We start from the raw sequence: 22,729 nt of genomic DNA, 5'->3' as shown, positions 1-22,729 counted from the left end.
CGAGACTCATCAGACCAGGCAACGTTTTTCCAATCTTCAATTGTCCAATTTCGATGAGCTTGTGCAAATTGTAGCCTCAGTTTCCTGTTCTTAGCTGAAAGGAGTGGCACCCGGTGTGGTCTTCTGCTGCTGTAGCCCATCTGCCTCAAAGTTCGACGTACTGTGTGTTCAGAGATGCTCTTCTGGCTACCTTGGTTGTAACGGGTGGCTATTTGAATCACTGTTGCCTTTCTATCAGCTCGAACCAGTCTGGCCATTCTCCTCTGACCTCTGGCATCAACAACGCATTTCCGCCAACAGAACTGCCGCTCACTGGATGTTTTTTCTTTTTCGGACCATTCTCTGTAAACCCTAGAGATGGTTGTGCGTGAAAATCCCAGTAGATCAGCAGTTTCTGAAATACTCAGACCAGCCCTTCTGGCACCAACAACCATGCCACGTTCAAAGGCACTCAAATCACCTTTCTTCCCCATACTGATGCTCGGTTTGAACTGCAGGAGATTGTCTTGACCATGTCTACCTGCCTAAATGCACTGAGTTGCCGCCATGTGATTGGCTGATTAGAAATTAAGTGTTAACGAGCAGTTGGACAGGTGTACCTAATAAAGTGGCCGGTGAGTGTATATTTCTCATTATTTTTGTAGCCATTCTTGGCTTTGGCTAAAAAAAATGCAATAAAATTTGCAACAAAAAAAAGCTGCGTTTCCACAACATGGGGCCTTAGCACTTTTGGTTTGGACCTGTTGGGTTCTCCCAAACTGGAGGTAGAACCTCCAGAATGTTGTAATAAGTGAACCGAAATAACTGACATGAACAAAATCACGTAGGTTATTTGGGTTAATGTTCGGTTTCAGTTATCGTTCAATTAATCGCCCAGGCTTAGGGCCTAGACATAGCCTAAATCAGTGCAGCCTGTTGAAGGATGCAAAAAGTTGGGAACACAGGGAATGATCTTACTGGGTTAGCCATTGCTGGCAGGTTATGTGCTGAGATCTATAGCTTGTCTTATACTACAGCACTTTATGTGCATACTATGTCATAAAAAGGGTGATCTGCATATTTCGTGTGCATGTTGTGAAAAAGAGATAAGGCACACAACAAAAAAGGCTAGACACGCCCTAAGTGGACCAGGGCTTTACTAAGAGACCAGTGGTTCTCAACCTTCTGTACTCCCAGCCCAGGGGTACGTGCTGCAGTGAGAGCATCCCTTCTCCTCCAGTGATAGTAGTTTGTGGGGTTCGCAACCCACAAACTACTATTCTACTCTGATCTCTCTTCAGACCCTGATAGTATAATTAGCGGAGGCCCAGAGGAGGTGAATAAACATAACAGACAGTGCTACTCACCTCCCTGGCCTCCAACGCAAAATCTGTGTCCTATTCAGGCCTCTTTAAGCTTCCTATGTGATGAGTGAGACCTGTGAATGGTGACCTCAGCTGTCACGCCATGTGTTGTTACACCACATGACCACTAAGACCCAACCACAATCCTCAGAAGTCCCTAACGTCACTCCAGGGGTCCAAAAGGAAGCCCAAAGAGGTGAGTAACACTGTATGTTATATTTACTAACCTCCCTTGGGCCTCCGATACTCTGAAGAGACCCCAGAGTGTAATTGTAGCTTGTGGATGTCGAACCCCTAAACTTAGGGTTTGGCAGAACCTGAAAATGTTAGAACATTTGTAAAAAGAACACTGTGGGAATTATTTTCCATTCTATTAACTTGTGGACCACTCTGGGATATTAAACTGTATGGAGGGTCACTATGGGACATTATTTTTGGCGCCGCCCCCTGAGAGGCTGGCTGCCTTGATGCAGTGCTCCAAGCTGGGAGCAAACTTTTCTTTCTTTTCTCACTCTTTTCCTCTATATCTTCAAGAATCCGGTAACCAAGCAATCTAGCACTATGAATTTAGCAACTATAAATCGAATGGAAGACCCTGTGGAGTTTTTTGTTCCTTTTGTTTCCATTGTAAAGCATGGACTCAAGACCTGGTTCAGCTGGTTTCCACATGTGCCTGTTACCATCCCCCCAGGACAGCATGGCTCACCATGCGGCATGAGGGAAAACCTACATGGAAGTGTGGACTTCTTCTTCAAGGAGATGATTTCTGGCGTCTATTGCTGATGTGTGAAGATGCTACAGCTGACTGGTATTTCTTTCTATTACTGTGGACACGTGGGACTCTGCTACAGCCTGGGAACCTACCATCACCCACCTACCCCAGGAGTTATGGAAGCTTGGCAAGAGAACAGCACCATGTATACCTGGACGGCTTCAGACTTCTTTGGGGAAGTAGAACACAGTGGTAAGAAGAAAGGAGGAGGAGGGCTTGTGATGAAGGACATTTGGGGCATTTTCTTTTGTGGTTAAAAGGACAATAGTGCTGATACAAGATACCGAACTATCAGCTGTGAGCAGGAGATCTCACCACCTACCAAGAACTACCACATGTTATCATGATAGCTGACTATGTCCCCCACCTCTGCAAAAATTTCTGCTTGTTATATCTACATGCTGTGACCCCCCCCCTCCTCGTGTCCTACAACCAAGTCGGCTGTATTATTATTATTATTAACATCACTCCGCACAGAGAACTAAATGATCCTGCAGTGTGTCTGTGTTTCTTTCTTTTTTTAGTTGCCATGATTCCTAGGATTTCTCTATCTGCCATGAGCTTGTATGTGTTTCTCTCTTGTTATATACTACTGTACCATCTATGAAACTGTATCACTGAAATTTCCCCATTGTGGGACTATTAAAGGAATATCTTATCTTATCTTATACTATGTGGAGGGCCACTATGGGACATTATACTACGTGGACGGCTACTATGGAACATTATTCTGTCACAGGGATCTTTGGCATGAATGGTGATGGCCTCCTGCTTTCTGAACAGCCAAAGGCCCATGGTACCCTTAATCCGCCTCCCACTCATTCTTTAAATATTACTGAGCATGGGGGTACATTATAATTATACTGTATATGTGGAGGCACTGTGGGGGCCATTATAATTATATATGTGGGGGTGGGAGTCATTATTTTACACGTTAAGGGAGTGTGAGGACCATTATACTACATGTGGGGCACTGTCAGGGACTTTCTACTGAGTGTGGGGACACTTAGGGGGCCATCACATAACTGTTACCAAAGGCTTTAAATGAAGCCTAAGGGTAAGTTCACACGTTTTTTTGGACTGGATTTTGATGCGGGAATCTGCCTCAGAATCCGGTCCAAAAAACGCCTCCCGCGACTGTTGTGGCACTCCACTCCGGATTAGACCCAAATGAATGGGCCTAGTCGGGAGGGAGTGTCGCGCCGTAGATTCCGCGGCTGATTCAGCCGCGAAATCCAGGCAAAAAAGGGCAGGAAGTGAATGGCTCCCATTGAAGTCAAAGGGAGGCGGTTTTTTTAGCTGGATTCTGAGGTGGATTCCGCTTCAAAATCCGGCCCATAAAACCCTGTGTGAACTTACCCTTACTGTAGTAACATTTCTAAGCTACTTTGGGGTACTCGGTTGAGAGGTTTTCTCATTAGCAGGTATCTGGCTTGACAAGGTTGAGAAACACTGGTCTACAGAAGCAGCTTAGTAAATAAGATGCAGTAAAATCTCTCAGACTAAGGCCGCACGTTGCGGAAATGCAAAAAAAAAATTTGTTACAGATTTTGCTGCAATTTTTTTTTTTTTTTTACGTAAAGCCAAGAATGGCTACAAAAGGAAAGGGAAATATATAGGAAGTTCTTATATTTCTGCCTTTTGCTCAACCCAGTCCCGGCTTTGGCTCAACAAAACGCAACAAAATCTGAAACAAGAAAAGCTGTGTTTCCGCAATGTGTGGCCTCAGCCGTATACAAACTACAACTACTGGCAGCGCAAGGCAAAGGCTGTAAGCAGCAGAAGGCCTGCCATGTCTCCTGTAGCTGTGCCCCAGTAGTGGAGTTCTTGTCTGGACAGCTTACACGAGAACACCCTGCTGAATCTCCATGACGCAGTGTGTGGCCCTGTGACCAGTCATCTTTCACAGGATTTACAGGGAAACTCGCATTCACAATCCTGTAACAGGTCAAAATTATTGCCTGGCTCCATGAAAGGTCTTGCACACCCCATTCTAGGTATAACTGACATAACATAGCGGACAATTCACGTTATATTAACCGGTTAAGGACCGCTGGCCGTACATTTACGGCCAGCAGTCCTGGTCTCTAAGACCAGCCGATAGTAAATTTACGGCCGGTCTTCAGAGACTCACTAGGCAGGGGGTGGGGCGGGGGGAGGGCAGGGGTTAGGTGTTACTGACACCTAACCACCCCCTCAACAACGTTCAGTCGGACTCAGTTCCGACTGAACGTTTTAACCCTTTCGATCCTGCCGTGAAATATCACGGCGCGATCGAAAGGGATCCGCCGCAGATTGAAGGTGATCGGCACCCCCCGCGGCGAGATCGGGGGGTGCCGATGTCAGTAGAAGGTAGTCTGGGGTCTGGCCAGTGACCCCAGACTACCGGAGCCCCCACATTCCTGGTTGATCCTGCCGACCGATGGAGGAAGTGAGCGATGTGTCTCACTTCCTCTGCAGCTTGCAGGACACGAGCAGGCTCATGTCCTGCTCGTGTCTTGCAAGCTACTATACAGAATCAGTTGGTGCTTTCATCAAAGCATCAACTGATTCAAGTGTCCTAAATGGACACATGAAAAAGTTAAAAAAAAAAAAAAGTTAAAAAAAATAAAGTGTATGAAAAAAGTAATAAAGTTATAAAGCCCAAAAATCCCTTTTTCTCTATACAAAATGAATTATATAAAAAAAAGGTACTAAAAATTAATAAAAACAATGCATATTTGGTATCGCCGTGTCCGTAACAACCTGTACAATAAAACTGAAATAATATTTAATGTATACGGTGTACATCTGAAAAAAAAAACGGAAAAAACCCGCCGGAAGTAATGATTTTTCACCATATCACCTTACAAAATATGCTATAAAAAGTGATCAAAAAATCATATGCACCCCACAACAGTACCAATAAAAAGCGCAGGTTGTCCCGCAAAAAATAAGCCCTCAACCAACACTGTCAACCGAAAAATAAAAATGTTACGCCTCTCAGAAGATGGCGATGCAAAAATCACTGATTTATGTCCCCAAATGTGTTTTTGTTCTGCAGAATTAGTATCGCATAAAAAAATAGTATAAATGAGGTATCGCCGTAACCGTAACGACCCGCAGAATAAAGGACACATGTTACTTATACTGTACGCTGCATGGCGCAAAATTTAAAGGGTACAACTCAATGCCAGGATTGATTTTTTTTTTTTTTTTTTTTAAATCCAGCAAGAAAGAGTTAATAAAATGTATTCAGTATGTTGTAGGCACCCAAAAATGGTGTCATTACAAAATACATCACATCCCGCAAACAACAAGCCCTTATATGGCCACGTCACCAAAAGAATAAAGAAAATATAGCATCTACCAATGTGAAGACAAAAAACCCCAAAATCGCCAAATTATTAGAATACAACTGGCGGCGTCAGGAAGGGAATATATAAGCAGTGTGAGCGAATATCAGGGGACACCCCAGATTTACAGCTTATGAGGGAACAGACACCAGAAGTGACCCCCAAAGTGACCCCCAGAGTGACTCCCCCAATCATAGGAGCTACTGGGACATAGTAGGGAATTTGGTGTCTGCAATGTCCTCCGCACAGCTTATATATTCCCTCTTCGCCATCCGCCGTGCAGTCACGTCCGGATACTAATACTCACTACACCCCCTGAGAAATTCTTTGAGGGGTGCAGTTTTCAAAATGGGGTCACTCCTTTGGGGAATCCACTTTTCTGGTACCTTACAGGCTCTACAAACATGACATGGCGTCCAGATACCAAACATCTGAATCTGTACTCCAAAAGCCTCATCGCGCTCCTTCCCTTATGCGCCCTGCTGTTCGCCCAAACTGCAGTTTATGCCACATGTATGCCACATGTATGACACTGGTGTACCCGGGATAACGGACGTAATGTCATATGTGGGAATAAACTGATATTAGGGCACAGCCAGACACAGAAGGGAAGAAGGGTTATTGGGTTTTTGGAGCACAGACGGTTTGGTTTTTGGATGCCATGACACTTTTGCACAGCTGAAACGCCAGTAAAATGGAATCCCCTGATATGAGACGTTATTTTGGAAACTACACCCCTGAAGGATTTATCCAGGGGTACAGACAGCATTTTTAACCCCCAAGTTTTGCTATAACTTATTATCCATAAATGAATACGAAGCTGATTGTGAGAGGTGAAAATGACCATTTTTCCAGGAACCCGTCATTTCAGTGCGTAATATGTTGTGTCCGACTTGTATCAGAGATGAACGCTCTGAAAGCTGTTGTGCCCGGGATACCACCCGCTTACCAGTTTTTGGAGTGTCTCTGCTGACATAAGTTGGGAGCAACATATCGGGTACTGAAATGGCGAATCTCTGGAAATTTTTCATTTTTAACTTCTCATTATCAGTTGCGATTTCATTTCTGGAAACTAAATAAATGCAACACTCAAGGGTTAAAAATTCTCGCTACTCCATTTGATAAATCCCATCAGTGGGCTAGTGTCCAAAATAGGGTGACATGTCTGCGGATTCCACTTTATTGACAATTCAGGGGCTTTGCAAAAGTGACGTCCAAAAACCAAACTGTGCTCCAGAAACCAAAATAGCGCTCCTTCCCTTCTGCGCCCTGCTGTGTGCCCAAACTACAGTTTATGACACATGTATGACACTGGTGTACCCGGGATAACGGACGTAATGTCATATGTGGGTATAAACTGATATTAGGGCACATGTATGACACTGGTGTACCCGGGATAACGTACGTAATGTCATAAGTGGTTATAAACTGATATTAGGGCACAGACAGACACAGAAGGGTTATTGGGTTTTTGGAGCACAGATGGTTTGGTTTTTGGATGCCATGACACTTTTGCAGAGACCCTAAACTTGCCCCTACAAAATGGGGTTTACAGTTACCTCCAGGTCTCTCCAAAAGGAACATGGCCCCCAGAAAGTCCCTCTAAATCTGTACCCCAAAAGCTAAAAAGCGCAGTGCTCCTTCCCTTCTGAGCCCTGCTGTGTACCCAAGCAGCAGTTTACACCCACATATATATTTTTTTGCCCCTCGGGATGGCCCCTTAATAGTTTTAGGAGTGCAGGTCTCTGACAACACAAAGTGGGTGCAACGTATTGGGCACCGAAATGGCATATTTCTTTCAAAATTTCAATTTTCATTTTGGACATTCATTTTTTGGAAGCATTTTAGGCACAAAATGATAATACCCCTTGATTCATTCCATGACAGGTGTAGTTTATAAAATGGGGTCACTTTTGAGGGGTTTCCATTGTATTGGTACTTTAGGGGCTCAGCAAATGTGACATGGCCCCTCAAAACTATTCCAGCAATATATGCCCTCCAAAATCCAAATACCTCTCTTTCCATTCTGAGCCTCACCATGTACCCATACAGCAGATTATGGCCACATATGGGGTATTGCCGTGTTCAGGAGAAAATTTGTAACAAACTGTGGGGGGCTTTTAATTCTTTAACTACTTGCAAAATTAAAAATATGGCGCTAAATGGACGATACATTGTGAAAAAAAATTTTTTTTTCATTTTTACGTCCCAATGTTAATAAAATCTGTGAAACAGCTGTGAGGCCAAAATGCTCACCAAACCCCTAGATAAATTCTATGAGGGGTGTAGTTTCCAAAATGGGGTCACTTTTAGGGGGTTTCCACTATATTGATATTTTAGGGGCTCTGCAAATGCGACATGGGACTTGAAAAATATTCCAGCAAAATCTGTCCTTCAAAAGCCAAATAGCGCTCTTTCCATTCTGAGCCCCGCCATGTTCCCATACAGCAGATTATTACCACATATGGGGCATTTCCGTGTTCAGGAGAAATTGTTTAACGAACTTTATGGAGCTTTTTCCCCTTTATCCTCTTGTGAAAATGAAAAATTTGGGGCTAAATTGACAGTTTATTGGAAAAAAAGTAATTTTTCATTTTCATGCCCCAATGTTAATAAAATCTGTGAAACAGCTGTAGGGTCAAAATGCTCACTATACCCTTTCATATGTTCTGTGGGGGGTGTAGTTTCCAAAATGGGGTCACTTTTAGGGGGTTTCCACTGTATTGGTACTCTAGGGGCTCTGCTAATGCGACATGGCACCTAAAAATAATTCCAGCAAAATCTGCCATCCAAAAGCCAAATAGCGCTCCTTCCATTCTGAGCCCCGCCATGTTCCCATACAGCAGATTATAGCCACATATGGGGTATTGCCGTGTTCAGGAGAAATTGTGTAACAAACTGTGGGGGGCTTTTACTCCTTTATCCCCTTGTGAAAATTAAAACTTTGGGGATAAAGTGACATTTTAGTAATTTTTCATTTACACATCCCAATGTTAGCAAAATCTGTGGAACAACTGTAGGGTCAAAATGCTCACTATACCCCTTGATGAATTCTGTGAGGGGTGTAGATTCTAAAATGGGGTCACTTTTGGAGGGTTTCCATTGTTTTGGTACTCTAGGGGCTCTGCAAATGAGGCATGGTGCCTGAAAATTATTCCAGCAAAATCTGCTGTTCACACACCCAGTGTCGCTCCTTCCCTTCCATGCACTGCTGTGTACCCAAAAATCAGTTTACGCCCACATGTGGGGTATTTCTGTGTACGGGAGAAATTGCATAACAAAATGTGAGATGCATTTTCTCCTTTAACCCTTTGTGAATGTGTTAATTTTAGGTCTAAATGAATGTATTAATGAAAAAAAATGAAATGTCTAAATTTCACTTCCATATTATGTTTATTCTTATGAAAAACTTAAAGGGTTAACAAACATCCCAAATGCTGTTTTGAATAATTTGAGGGGTGTAGTTTTGAAAATGGGGTGATTTATGGGGGTTTCTATTATATAGGCCTTTATAATTCCTTACAGAACTGAAGCGGTCCCTAAAAAATTGGTTTGGAGAATTTTCTTGCAAATCTAGAAAATCGCTGTTACACTTGTAAGCCTTGTAACGTCCAAAATAAATTAAAAGACAATCAAAAGATGATGCCGATATAAAGCAGAGATATGGGAGATAATATTTATTCATGTATTTGGGTGGTATGACTATCTGCCTGAAAAGCAGAGAATTTCACATTTTGAAAATTGCAATTTTTTCCAAATTTCCATCAAATTTCCTAGTTTTTTTTATAAATAAATACAAAAATATTGATTAATATTTACCACTAACATGAAGTATAATGTGTTACAAAAAAAACAATCTCAAAATCATTTGTGTAAGTTAAACCGTCTCAAAGTTATTGCCATTTAAAGTGACGCGTCAGTTTTGAAAAAAAAGGCCTGGTCTTTAAACATACTTTTGGGCCTGGTCCTTAACCGGTTAAGAATCCACGACCCTGCCCTTAACCAAGATGGCTGCTGCTGTATGACATTCCGTTAGGATAAAGTCTCCATGGTGATGCGGGCGCGCCGTGCGTGAGGTCACGTGACCCACGAGCCGGTTGGGTGGAGGTGGGGAGCTATTGCGCAGGCGTGCCAGTCGCCCAGGTGAGTTTGTAGGGGCGGAGAAAGCCTGCAGCCCGGGCGGGCGGGGGAGCACCCGCTTGGGACAGAAGAAAAAGAGGAGGAGGCTCGGGGGTCGTGCTGGCTGGCAGCCCCGTGGCGCTGACATGTCTTCCAGCGGGGTGCCCCTTAGTTCCTCCACTGCTGTCAGCATTCTGCCCGCCACTACAGCCAAGACCAAGACGAAGAAGAAACACTTCGTGCAGCAGAAAGTGAAGGTGTTCCGGGCCAGCGACCCGCTCGTCAGTGTCTTCATGTGGGGAGTCAATCACTCGGTGAGGCCCAGACTGCCGCCCTCGGGTGACGGGGAGAAGTGCGGAGCACCTGTAGAGCGGAGAGGGGGGACGGGAGGCGGCGTGGCCGGGCTGTCAGTCCTGGATGTCAGCTCACCTGCCCGGACATGTCAGACCTCGTACACCCCATATACAGAGGGAGGGGGCGCTCTGTATAATGTATAGCTAGACTAGTCATGGTATAGTGCACCCATGTATACATGTCCACCACAGCCTGTCCTATAGAAGTGTTATACTATATAGCCATCCTAGTCATACTATATAGGGCATCTCCTTCATGTGTGTCATACTATAGTGCACCCCTTATAGAAGTGTCATACTATATACGGTAGCTATCCTAGTCCATACTATATAGGGCATCTCCTTCATGTGTGTCATACTATAGTGCACCCCTTATAGAAGTGTCATACTATATACGGTAGCTATCCTAGTCCATACTATATAGGGCATCTCCTTCATGTATGTCATACTATAGTGCACCCCTTATAGAAGTGTCATACTATATACGGTAGCTATCCTAGTCCATACTATATAGGGCATCTCCTTCATGTATGTCATACTATAGTGCACCCCTTATAGACGTGTCATACTGCATAGGGCATCTCCTTCATGTGTGTTATACTATAGTGAACCCCTTATAGAAGTGTCATACTATATACGGTAGCTATCCTAATCCATACTATATAGGGCATCTCCTTCATGTGTGTCATACTATAGTGCACCCCTTATAGAAGTGTCATACTATATACGGTAGCTATCCTAATCCATACTATATAGGGCATCTCCTTCATGTGTGTCATACTATAGTGCACCCCTTATAGAAGTGTCATACTATATACGGTAGCTATCCTAATCCATACTATATAGGGCATCTCCTTCCTGTATGTCATACTATAGTGCACCCCTTATAGACGTGTCATACTATATAGGGCATCTCCTTCACGTATGTCATACTATTGTGCACCCCTTATAGAAGTGTCATACTATATAGCTATCCTAGTCATTCTATATAGGGCGTCTCCTTCATGTGTCATACTATAGTGCACCCCTTATAGACGTGTCATACTACATAGGGCATCTCCTTCAGGTGTGTCATACTATAGTGCACCCCCTATAGAAGTGTCATACTATATAACTATCCTAGTCATACTATATAGTGCATCTCCTTCATGTGTCATACTATAGTGCATCACTTTAGTTATACTAATCATACTATAATGCAACCCATAATATATCTGTCTTGCGCTAGGTTCACATCTGTGTTCGGGTTTCCCTTCATGAGGTCTGCTTGGGGACCCCCCAAATCTGCTTAAAGCGGTTACCCGCAGACCCCAAAAACGCCATAATGGGATCTGCTGGGTTTGTGCCTGAAAAGGGTGAAAAATTCAGAGAGAAAAACATTGCTTGCAGCATTTTTCTCTCCGCATTTTTCGTTTGGAAGCCAAGCAGAAACCACACAGACCCCATCTTCTTCTGCGACGAGGTCTTCACTGCGCGTTCTTCCGGTGGGGTCTTCCTACTTCTAGGCCTAGGGACAGCCAACTGCGTATGCCCATGGCTGCAAGAAAAATGGCCGCTTCCACAGTACTGTAAGCGGCCATTTTCTCGTGGCCAGCGGGCATGCGCAGTCGGCTTGCCTGAGGCCTAGAAGTGAGAATACATGGTGAAGACCTCGTCGCAGAAGAAGCTGGAGGCGTCACTAGAGCGTTTTCTAGCAGCATTGGGGATGCCCCCAGTGCTGTTTGAGCGCTGAGGCCCTCCCCCAGTGCTGCAAGAGAGCTCATTTGCATACCGAGATTGCAGGCAAACGGCGGCACGGAGAAGGAGAGGTAGGAGACGAATAGCCTTTCTTAAGGCTATTCCGACATGTTAGGGAGAAAAAAAATTGTGTATAAAAGATAGGATCCCTTTAATGGGAAGACATTCATATCTCCTGGCCGCTATAATTGGATGAGTATTAAGAAGATTCTTTGCTGCAAGGTCAGGAGCCCTGCATGTCACACAACACTGTCTATTTCCTATAAGCAGTGTTACAATTTTAGGTAGTAACTGAGTGTTCTGTATCCTGGCTGCAGCTGACATGTTGTCTTTTATCTAGGCCCTTATACGACCGCTTTGATAGGTGTCATTTTGGCTTTCTGTGCTCTTCAGTAGTGCCCAGTTCTCAATTAGTTTTATTTTGTATTTCTGCTTTTTGTGACTTAATTCATTCTCTGGGGTCAACCAATTTACGTTTTTCCAGTCGCTGCCTCAGTGTGAACGGTCACCCACCAGAAATAATCACTTTGTTTTCCTGCTTCACAAAACAGCGGACCTTATTGGTGGGGGCAGAGGGATACATAGCTGGGACTCAGTGATGCAGATCTGGTCACTTCCTGATATAGATCCTTGTATTGTTGTACATTTGGGTTGTTTAGAATGTTTTTTTTTCCATTAGTAATATATTCCATAGGCCTTCCCTACATACTTGCTATGCAGTGTTTTCATGGCCTCATGCTCATGGGGAACAGCGTGTCTTGTACAAAGTCTCCCTTTTTTCCCCCTCATATGAGTAAATATCTTGAGTCATTAAAGGAAAAAACTTGAAACTTACTACACACAGAATGAGAAACCTACATCATATGATATATCCTTCATCAAGACAGCGGCAGGGTAAGTATAAAGCTTTATTTTTATTTTGGACACTGATCTCTTTGACAAGGTGATTTTGGACACTAAACCTCTGTTCCAGAAGGATTTTGTGAGTGGTTTAGTGTCTCAAATCACCCTGATAGATTCCCTTTAAGGCTAAGGCCCCAAAGGACGTCCCGCAGCCAAAAAGCGCTGCGGGAAAAACTGTGGCGGCAATGCTTTAAACAGAAAGTTTGTGAAGTTTTCCTCCTCTGACTTTCTGTTGCAATTATATCTATTGGAGAAACCGCCGGCGTTTCCGTATCTATAACTGACATGCTGCGATTTCCAAAAAACGTGCCGGTTTTGGAATCTCAGGTGTGTCCTCACAGTGGTTTTTACCGCAAAGTGGGCATGGGATTTGCTTGAATTCCCATCCAATTTGCCTGTACTGTAAAATGCTGTGGTTTTTGCCGTGGCGTTTCTGGCCCGTGGGACCCCGGCCTAAAGGGAGTCTGCCACCGGAATCCAGCATACCAACCCAAAACCGCAGATGGGGTAGGGTTCCCAGAATCAGTTTTTTTTCCCTAGATAGACGTTTTCTCAATATGAAGATTGGTTCTTTCCAGCAAAGATGAAGTTGTACATGAATTTCAGGGCTTGGAGTAGGCGGGGAAGGGGAAACATTAAAAATAAGGAAAATTTACTCTGGTTACCAGCGCTCAGGAGATCTTGTCGCACATGACTGGTGAGGTCAATCGGTGGCCACAGGAAAGACGCCGGGGACGTCACTCATATAAGCCAACAATTTCTTGCCTGAGGCCTCAGCAGTCATGTGTGACATGAGACTTCTGGCGGCAACTCTGCAGTGTTGGGAACAGGCGGGTATGAATTTTTTTTTTTTGTGTGTGTGTGTGTTTCCACTTCCCCAGCCTTCTCCTCTTATCCTGAATTTCGTGGACAGATCCCAGGAATAATTCTGCCAGTGTACCTATAAAGAGTGCTGATGTATAACTTTAGGGTGTTGTTTGGCTTGGCAGCTCTTATCTTCCTAGCTTGGTGTAACTTCCGGCTTTTCTGTAGGTGTAATTGGCATGCTGCGATTTCTAAAAACGTGCAGGTTTTGGAAAGCGCTGCATGTCTGCAGCATGGTTTTTCCTGCAAAGGTGGGCATGGGATTTGCCAGAATCCCATCTGCTTTACTCTGACTGTAAAATGTGGTGTTTCCGCTGTGGGCGTTTACTCCACATGGGGCCTCGGCCTTAAGTAGTTTTTGTTACTGTGAGGGATAAAATCATTAAAGAATTTTAATAAAATTAACCCCTTAGTGACCAGCCTATTTTGGACCTTAATGACCAAGCCAAATTTTGGAAATTTGCCCTGTGTGACTTTATCAATGAATAATTCTGTAACAGTATAGCGCATCCAAGCGATTCTGATATTGTTTTTTCGTGACATGTTGTACTTTACTGAGAAGGTAAAATTAGACTGATATAACTTGCGTAAATTTATTTAAAAACTCACAAATGCTGAAAATTTTGAAAATTTTTCAATGTTTTCCATTTTTAGCTGCGATATCTCACATATACACAATAATACAGGGCAAAAAAGTTAGTAGTTATATACTTCCAAATGTTCCTTTTGTGTTTCAAGCATATTTGAAATAATTTTAGCATATTTGAGTAACTTAGACAATTTACAAGTTTATCAAGTTTATAAGCAAATTTTGGAAATTTTGAGTGTGTGATTTTTTCCTGTACCAAGCTCTGTTTACAGACAGGAATTGGTGGAATAATGACAGAACCTCCCATTAAATGACCCAATTTGGAAAACTAGACCCCTTCAGGTATTCTTTGAAGGGTATAGTGAGTATTTTGATCAAATAAATATTGTTTTGCAAGAATTATTACAAATGATGAAAAAAATGACATTTTCATTTTCTTCAAATATATGTCATTTTAAAGCCAGTTTTTTTGCACACAACACATCAAAAAGAAGAAACACACCCCAAAATATATCACCCCACTTCTCCCGTGTTAAAATATGTTCATTTTGTGGCCTTAGTCCTATGTACACACATATAGTAGGGCCTAAGAGGTAAGGAGGGCCAATTGGATTTCAAAACACAAATTTTGCTTGCAGATATTTTAGGCCCATTGCACATTCAAACAAGATTTGAGTTACCAAAGCAATTGAAAACCCCCCATAAATGACCCCATTTTATAAACTAGACCTCTTAGGATATTCATTGAGGGGTATAGAGAGTACTTTGACCCCATAAGTTTTGAGAAAATTTGCGTCAAACAAAAAAAAAAATAATCATATTTTTTACACGTGTCATTTTATAGGCAGTTTTTTTGCACATAACACATGAAAATGAAGAAAAACACCCCAAAATAGATGACCCCATTTCTCCTGTGTTCAAAAATGTACACTTTGTGGCCTTAATTCTATGTACGGACGCACAGTAGGGCCCAAAAAGAAGGGAGCACCAACTGGATTTCAAGACACAATTTTTGCTTCTAAATGTTTCAGGCCCATTGCTCATTTAAACAAGATTTGAGTTACCAAAATAATTGAAACCCCCCATAAATGACACCATTTTATAAACTAGACCCCTTGAGGTATTAATTGAGGGGTATAGTGAGTATTTTGACCCCATAGGTTTTAAAAGAATTTGCGTCAAACAAAAAATTATCATATTTTTTACACAAAAGTCATTTTAAAGGCAGTTTTTTTTGCACACAAGGCATGAAAATGAAGAAAAACACCCCAAAATAGATGGCCCCATTTCTCCCGTGTTCAAAAATGTACACTTTGTGGCCTTAATTCTATGTACGGATGCACGGCAGGGCCCAAAAAGAAGGGAGCACCAACTGGATTTCAAGACACAAATTTTGCTTGCAGATATTTCAGGCCCATTGCACATTCAAACAAGATTTGAGTTACCAAAACAATTGAAACTCCCCATAAATGACCCCATTTTATAAACTAGACCCCTTAAGGTATTCATTGAGGGGTATAGTGAGTATTTTGACCCTATAGCCGTTTCACAGATTTTACTAACCTTGGGATGTGTAGGTTAAAAATTACTAAAATGTCCCTTTATCCCCAAAGTTTTCATTTTCACAAGGGGTTAAAAGAGAAAAAGCCCCCCACAGTTTGTTACACAATTTCTCCTGAACAGGGCAATATCCCATATGTGGCCATAATCTGCTGTATGGGGACATGGTGGGGCTTAGAATGGGAAGAGCGCTATTTGGCTTTTGGAGGGCAGATGTTGCTGGAATAGTTTTCAGGTGCCATGTCGTATCTGCAGAGCCCCTAAAGTACCAATACAATGGAAAGTCCTCAGATGTGACCCCATTTTAAAAACTACACCCATCAAGGAATGTATCAAGGGGTATTATCATTTTGAGCCTAAAAATGCTTCCCAAAAATTAATGTACAAAATGAAAATTGAAATTTTTAAAGAAATCTGCCATCTCGGTGCCCAATACATTGCACCCACTTTGTGTTGTCAGAGACCTGCACTCCTAAAACTATCAAGGGGCCATTCTGAGGGGCAGAAAATTATATATGTGTGTGTAAACTGCCGCTTGGGCACACAGCAGGGCGCAGAAGGGAAGGAGCACTGCGCTTTTTAGCTATTGGGGTACAGAGTTAGAGGGACTTTTGGGGCGCCATGTTGTTTTTGCAGAGCGCTGGAGGTGACAGTAAACTGGAATTCGCCAAGAAGTGACCCCATTTTGTAGGGGAAATTTTAGGGTCTCGGCAAATATGACATGGTGTCCAAACACCAACAATCTAAATCTGCACTCCAAAAGCACATAGCGCTCCTTCACATCTGCGCCCTGCTGTGTACCCAAATGGCGGTGTATGCCCACATGTATGACACTGGTGTACCCTGGATAATGGACTTAATGCCATGTGTGGGTAGAATCGGCTGTTTGGGTACAGCCGGGCACAGAAGGGAAGGAGCGCTATTTTGGTTTTTGGAGCACAGTTTGGTTTTTGGATGTCACTTTTGCAAAGCCCCTGAATTGCCAATAAAGTGGAATCCGCAGACATGTCACGCCATTTTGGACACTAGCCCACTGATGGGATTTATCAAGTGGTGTAGCGAGCATTTTTAACCCTTGAGTGTTGCATTTATTTGGTTTCCAGAAATGAAATTGCAGCTGATAATGAGAAGTTAAAAATGAAGTTTTCCAGAGATTCGCCATTTCAGTATCTGACATGTTGTGCCCAACTTATGTCAGCAGAGACACTCCAAACACTGGTAAGCGGGTATCCTGGGCACAACAGCTTTTAGAGCGTTCATCTCTGATACAAGTCGGGCACAACATATTACGCACTGAAATGACGGGTTCCTGGAAAAATGGTCATTTTCACCTTCACAATCATCTGCGTATTCATTTATGGATAATAAGTTATAGCAACATTTGGGGGTTAAAATGCTCTCTGTACCCCTGGATAAATCCTTCAGGGGTGTATTTTCCAAAATAAGGTCACATATCAGGGGATTCCACTTTACTGGTGTTTCAGCTCTGCAAAAGTGTCATGGCATCCAAAAACCAAACCGTCTGTGCTCCAAAAACCCAATAACCGTTCTTCCCTTCTGTGTCCGGCTGTGCCCTAATATCAGTATATACCCACATATGACATTACGTCCATTATCCTGGGTACACCAGTGTCATACATGTGTCATACATGGGGCATAAACTGCAGTTGGGGTACACAGCAGGGCGCAGAAGGGAAGGAGCGCGATGTGGCTTTTGGAGTACAGATTCAGATGTTTGGTATCTGAGCGCCATGTCATGTTTGTAGAGCCTGTAAGGTACCAGAAAATTGGATTCCCCAAAGGAGTGACCCCATTTTGAAAACTGCACCCCTCAAAGAATCTCAAGGGGTGTAGTGAGTATTAGTATCCCAGACGTGACTGCACAGCGGATGGCGAAGAGGGAATATATAAGCTGTGCGGAGGACATTGGGAACACCAAATTCCCTACTATGTCCCAGTAGCTCCTATGATTGGGGGAGTCACTCTGGGGGTCACTTTGGGGTCACTTCTGGTGTCTTTTCGCTCATAAGCTCTAAATCTGGGGTGTCCCCTGATATTCGCTTGCACAGCTTATATATTCCCTTCCTGCCGCAGCCAGTTGTGTTCTAATGATTTGGCGATTTTGGGGTTGTTTGTCTTCACATTACTAGATGCTATATTTTCTTTATTTTTGTGGTGACGTGGCCATATAAGGGCTTGTTGTTTGTGGGATGAGATGCATTTTGTAATTACACCATTTTTGGGTGCCTACAACTTATTGAATACATTTTATTAACTCTTTTTTTGCTGGATTTTCTAAAGAAAAATCAATTCTGGCATTGCATTCTACCTTTTAAATTTTTCGCCATGCAGCGTACAGTATAAGTAACATGTGACCTTTATTCTGCGGGTCGGTACGGTTACGGCGATACCTCATTTATGTTATTTTTTAATGCGATACTAATTCTGTAGAATAAAAACACAGGGACATAAATCAATGTTTTTTGTATCGCCATCTTCTGAGAGGCGTAACATTTTTATTTTTTGGTTGACTGTTGGTTGAGGGCTTATTTTTTGCGGGACAATGTGCGCTTTTTATTGGTACTGTTGTGCGGTGATTGTCTTTTTGATCACTTTTTATAGCATATTTTGTAAGGTGAGATGGCGAAAAATCACTACTTCCGGCGGTTTTTTTCCGGGTTTTTTTTTCCGACGATCACCGTATACATTAAATATTGTTGCAGTTTTATTGTTCAGATTGTTACGGACGCGACGATACCAAATATGTATTGTTTTTATTAACTTTTAGGTTTTTTTTTTTTAATATAATTCATTTTCTATAGAAAAAAGGGAATTTTGGGGCTTTATAAGTTTATTCATTTTTATCAGACACTTTATTTATTTTTCACTTTTTTTTCTCTTACTTTTTCATGTGTCCCTTTAGGACACTTGGATTAGTGATGCTTTGATAAAAGCATCACTAATTCTCTATTAGACGCTGCAGGACACAGCTGTCAGTGTCTTGCAGCGTCTGGAGGAAGTCAGACGCAGGGGCTGCCTGCGTCTGACTTCCTCTTAAAGCGGCAGGATCAACCAGGTATTGGGGGTCTCTTGGGGTCACTGGCCAGACCCCAGGCTCCATGTTAGAGACATCGGCACCCCTCGATCTCGCCGCGGGGGGTGCCGATTCAGCCGGCACCGTCACGGAACCGCTTCAGTTCCGTGATCATGTTTGATCACGGAACTGAAGGGGTTAAAACCCCCCGATTGGAGACCCCTCCGATAGGGGGTTATGGAATGGGGTCTTAGCTGTTAGATACAGCTAAAATCCCATCCAATTATGTCAGCACTTACAGGGAATCCTTCCCTGACTGCCCGACGTAGTTTTCCTATAGGGCAGTCAGGAAGGACCTGCAAGTGCCGACGTAGATTCCCTATGGGCCGGTCGTTAAGGGGTTAAAGATGCATTTTACTCTTGGCACATTGTTATAAAACAAGCTGTTGCTTAATCTAAACCACTTACATGGTTGTTTGGAGCCACTAGAATGATTGTTCACAAACACTTTATAGCGGTACAGTGGTTAGCAGCGAGGTGCTACATATCCAAGCTTTCCTGCATAACTGAGGAGTTCATGTGTTTGCTGTCACCCTTCCTGGAATGTCTGTCTTTAATAAGTATATGTATTCCCTATGATAGAAGAACAGATGCTGCAGAATTGTTACAACTGCATTGTACTTATTCTCTATTGTTCTTGAAATCTATTTAGTAATTTACAACTGGGTGTTAGGCAGGGTTTACACATAGGGGTGCATACTTGCTGGGCTTAGCTGCATGCGGCCACCAATGTAGATGTATGATCGAGTGTACATTGGTGGTTGCCTGCAGCTATAGCTCCACAGACATGCATATGACTGAGCTCACACAGCTGCATTTGCAGCAAGATCCACCACCATAAATCTGACTGTTCTCAATTGGAGGTTTGGCTGGAATCCACCCAAAGATCCAGCAATGCTTGGACAGTGTCAGTTTGTAGGAACTCAACCTATTAACAAGCAGAATGGTTACACCCAATGGTCTGTTTATGGCTAAATTTGTAACCCAGAGCTGAAAAAAAAAAGATTCTCAAAATTTTTATCCTAATGGGAGTACAGGCGGACAGGTTTTACATGCTGTTTTTTGTGTTAAAGGGATCCTATCTTTCAAACGCATTTTTTCCTGAGTAACACGTCGGAATAGCTTTAAGAAAGCTGCCTCTTCATCCTCCTCTTCCTTCGCAAGTTTCAGACTTCTAGGCCTCGGGCAGAGCAGACTGCGCATGCCCTCAGGCCACGAGAAAATGGCCACTTACAATACTGTGTAAGCGGCCATTTTCTTGTGGCCTGTGGGCATGCGCACATATGTGCACACTGCTCTGCCTGAGGCCTAGAAATCTGAAACCTGCAGCGGAAGAAGACGGGTGAAGAGAATGTTGCTGGAGAGAGTTCTCTCGCAGCATTGGGTACGCCCCTAGTGCTGTTTGAGCGCTGGGGCCCACCCCCCGTGCTGCGAGAAAACTCATTTGCAAATCGACAAAAAACGGGATTCCTACAGAGCAGCGGCGCGGAGAAGACAATGAAAGCTAGGAGAAGAATAGCCTTTAAGGCTATTCTGACGTGTTACTCAGAAAAAAATGTTTGAAAGATAGGATCCCTTTAAAGGCATGCTCTAGAGTTTTCCTATTTTATTATAGAAAATAGAAATGAAAAAAAAGCAAAAACGCAAAACTGCTGTGTGGGGGGAAAAAAAAGCCAAAAAGAAAACAAAAAACATGCAATATTAGGCCCAGTTCACATCTGCGTTCGGGCCATTTCCATTCCGCTCTCTGCATTAAAAATACGGAGAGAAAAATGCTCTAAGCAGTGCTTTTCTCTCCCCTTTTTTTGTGCGGAAAACACACAGACCGCATTGTGTCTATTGGGTCCCCAAGCAGACTTCCCGTACTGAAACCCGTTGCAGAAAGTCAAAACCTAGAATCAATCCTAAACTCATAAAAAGAATAATGGGAATATAATATTGTATAAATATATCATTTAGAGGGTTAAAGTTTGCCTTGCACTAGCATTCATTGTAAGGCCGGGTTCACACTGGGTTTTTTGGATCGAAATTTGACTCAGATTCCGGTCCAAAAAAATGGCCAGCCGCGACTGGATGTCCACTCGCATTAGGCCCAAATGAATGGGCCTAGTCCGGTGGGAGGTGGTGCGAAGCGGATGTCCTCAGCCGCGGAATCCACCTGAAGGAAGGGCATATTGCTTCTTTCTTCCGCGAGTGGGAACAAACCGCTCACGGAAAAAGGAAATGACCGACTTCCATTGATTTCAGTGGGCGGCGTTTTTTTGAGCCAGATTCTGATGCAGATTCCACAGCAAAATCTGGCCCAAAAAGCCCTGTTAGCCCGGCCTAGGGATGAGATTTGGATACTACATTTTACATTGTGTGTATGTGTTATTTTGAGGCAGGATTTAGAATTTTTTTTTTTTTTTTTTTTTTTTTAAATGTAGATTGTGAGCCCCACATAGAGCTCACAATGTACATTTTTTTTCCCTATCAGTATGTCTTTGGAATATGGGATGGAAATCCATGCAAACACGGGGAGAACGTACAAACTCCTTGCAGATGGTTTTATGCCCTTGGCGGGATTTGAACACCAGGACCCAGCACTGCAAGGCTGCAGTGCTAACCACTGAGCCACCGTGTGGCCCCCAGGATTTAGAAATTGTCGCCTTTTTTTTTTTTTTTTTTTTTTTTTTTCAGATTGCGGCATGTGGCCTATCTGTCATGGGTTAGTCGTGGTTTTTTGCCCTCTTGTCACAGCACAAATGCCTATATGCGTGCACCAATCAAATTTTTCTACCAGATGCCTTATTAGTCATAATTTTATTTTATCGGCGGTGTGGACTGAATGAGAATTTCTTGTGCCGTTGCCAAATCCCGGTACACACTACCTTGCACAGTAACAGCTGGTGGGCAGACGGGGCTCGGTGTCTGAATCCATTCAGGTGTTTATCGTAGTCATTATGGAGTGTGAATAAATCCTTAAAGCTTGCAGACTTGCTGTAGGAATTCTGGGTTGCGCTTACAGGCTATTTCCATTGGATTTTGGTTTAGTTACATGGCTCCCATGCCAGCGGCTCAGTAAACTGCTTTGTTTAACTTTGTTTCTGAGCTCTGTTTTGTTACAGTCATGCAAATCCTGTGTCAGTGCCAGCCATGAGCGTCACCAGTCTAAACATTGGGAAGTTTGTTGGCTGTATACCTATACCTACAAATTGTTGGAGACTTGGTGTCCTCATCGCTACAGAGCGGAGAACTCACACAAAGAATAGCCCTTGTCCTGTATATGAGCTTGTGGAGAACTATAGAAATGTAACTGGTCACTGCTCGTCGCAACATGAAACAAAATGGAAGTCACAAGTTGGAAACCTCAGCACAGCCCAGGAATAATTCCTCCAGCGTCCCTATAAAGCGCGCTGCTGTATAACCTTAGGGTGGTGTTTGGCCTGGCGGTTCTTATCTGTCCTAGCTCCGTGTAACTTCCGGCTGGCTCCACCATTTATCTCGCTCTGTATCTAGATTTATCTTACTCACTCTATAACCTGACATTATTTTATCCATCCGACTGCTAATTTTTATTAATGGGAGATTAAGCTGCTCGTGTTTTGGCAAAGAAATTCTGAAATGTCCTGCCAAGTTCTAATACACTCTATCTCAGTTACAAGAGTTTCAGGATTGAAATTTTATACAAGTAGAGATGCACTTAGTGGTTGTCCGAAGCAAAGAAATGCTGTCCGCATGCCTTACTGGGGGGAGGGGGACGTCATAGACAAAGGTCTCTCCCTGAAAATGTGTTGCGTGGATGGCAGCCTCCACCTGCAAAGTTAGGTTTAAGACAAGCCAGCCGTGTGTCCATACCTAGCGGCCATGATGTAGTCAATTATTTTTATTTTTTTAAATTTCTATTCGGCCATTAATACTGAATTTTAACTGTATGTGGAGATAGTTTGTGGCCTTATATTAATATTCCTTGTACCTGTGTGTGTTGGGCATAATGGAGATATTCTTCTCTCTCAAGTTAGGGTATATAGAAGAGTTGATAGTTCAGATATCGCCACCGCTTAGAAGCATCTCTTCACTA

The 22,729-nt window shown here is 43.1% G+C and overlaps 1 protein-coding gene across 1 annotated transcript in view; it reads left to right on the top strand.

Annotated features, from left to right (window-relative positions):
* The first annotated feature begins 9,577 nt into the window (after positions 1 to 9,577).
* PIP4K2C (phosphatidylinositol-5-phosphate 4-kinase type 2 gamma) overlaps positions 9,578 to 22,729 on the top strand; it is a 33,170-nt gene continuing 20,018 nt past the window's right edge. The window contains exon 1 of the mRNA XM_075265692.1: positions 9,578 to 9,883. Within this exon, the coding sequence (XP_075121793.1) occupies positions 9,716 to 9,883 (168 nt within the window). The 5' untranslated portion in view covers positions 9,578 to 9,715. The remainder of the gene's footprint in view (positions 9,884 to 22,729) is intronic.

This window comes from Leptodactylus fuscus, chromosome 2 (genome assembly GCF_031893055.1).
Source record: "Leptodactylus fuscus isolate aLepFus1 chromosome 2, aLepFus1.hap2, whole genome shotgun sequence".
NCBI classification, from domain to species: domain Eukaryota; kingdom Metazoa; phylum Chordata; class Amphibia; order Anura; family Leptodactylidae; genus Leptodactylus; species Leptodactylus fuscus.
This window is presented reverse-complemented; position numbering and strand designations above follow the sequence as displayed.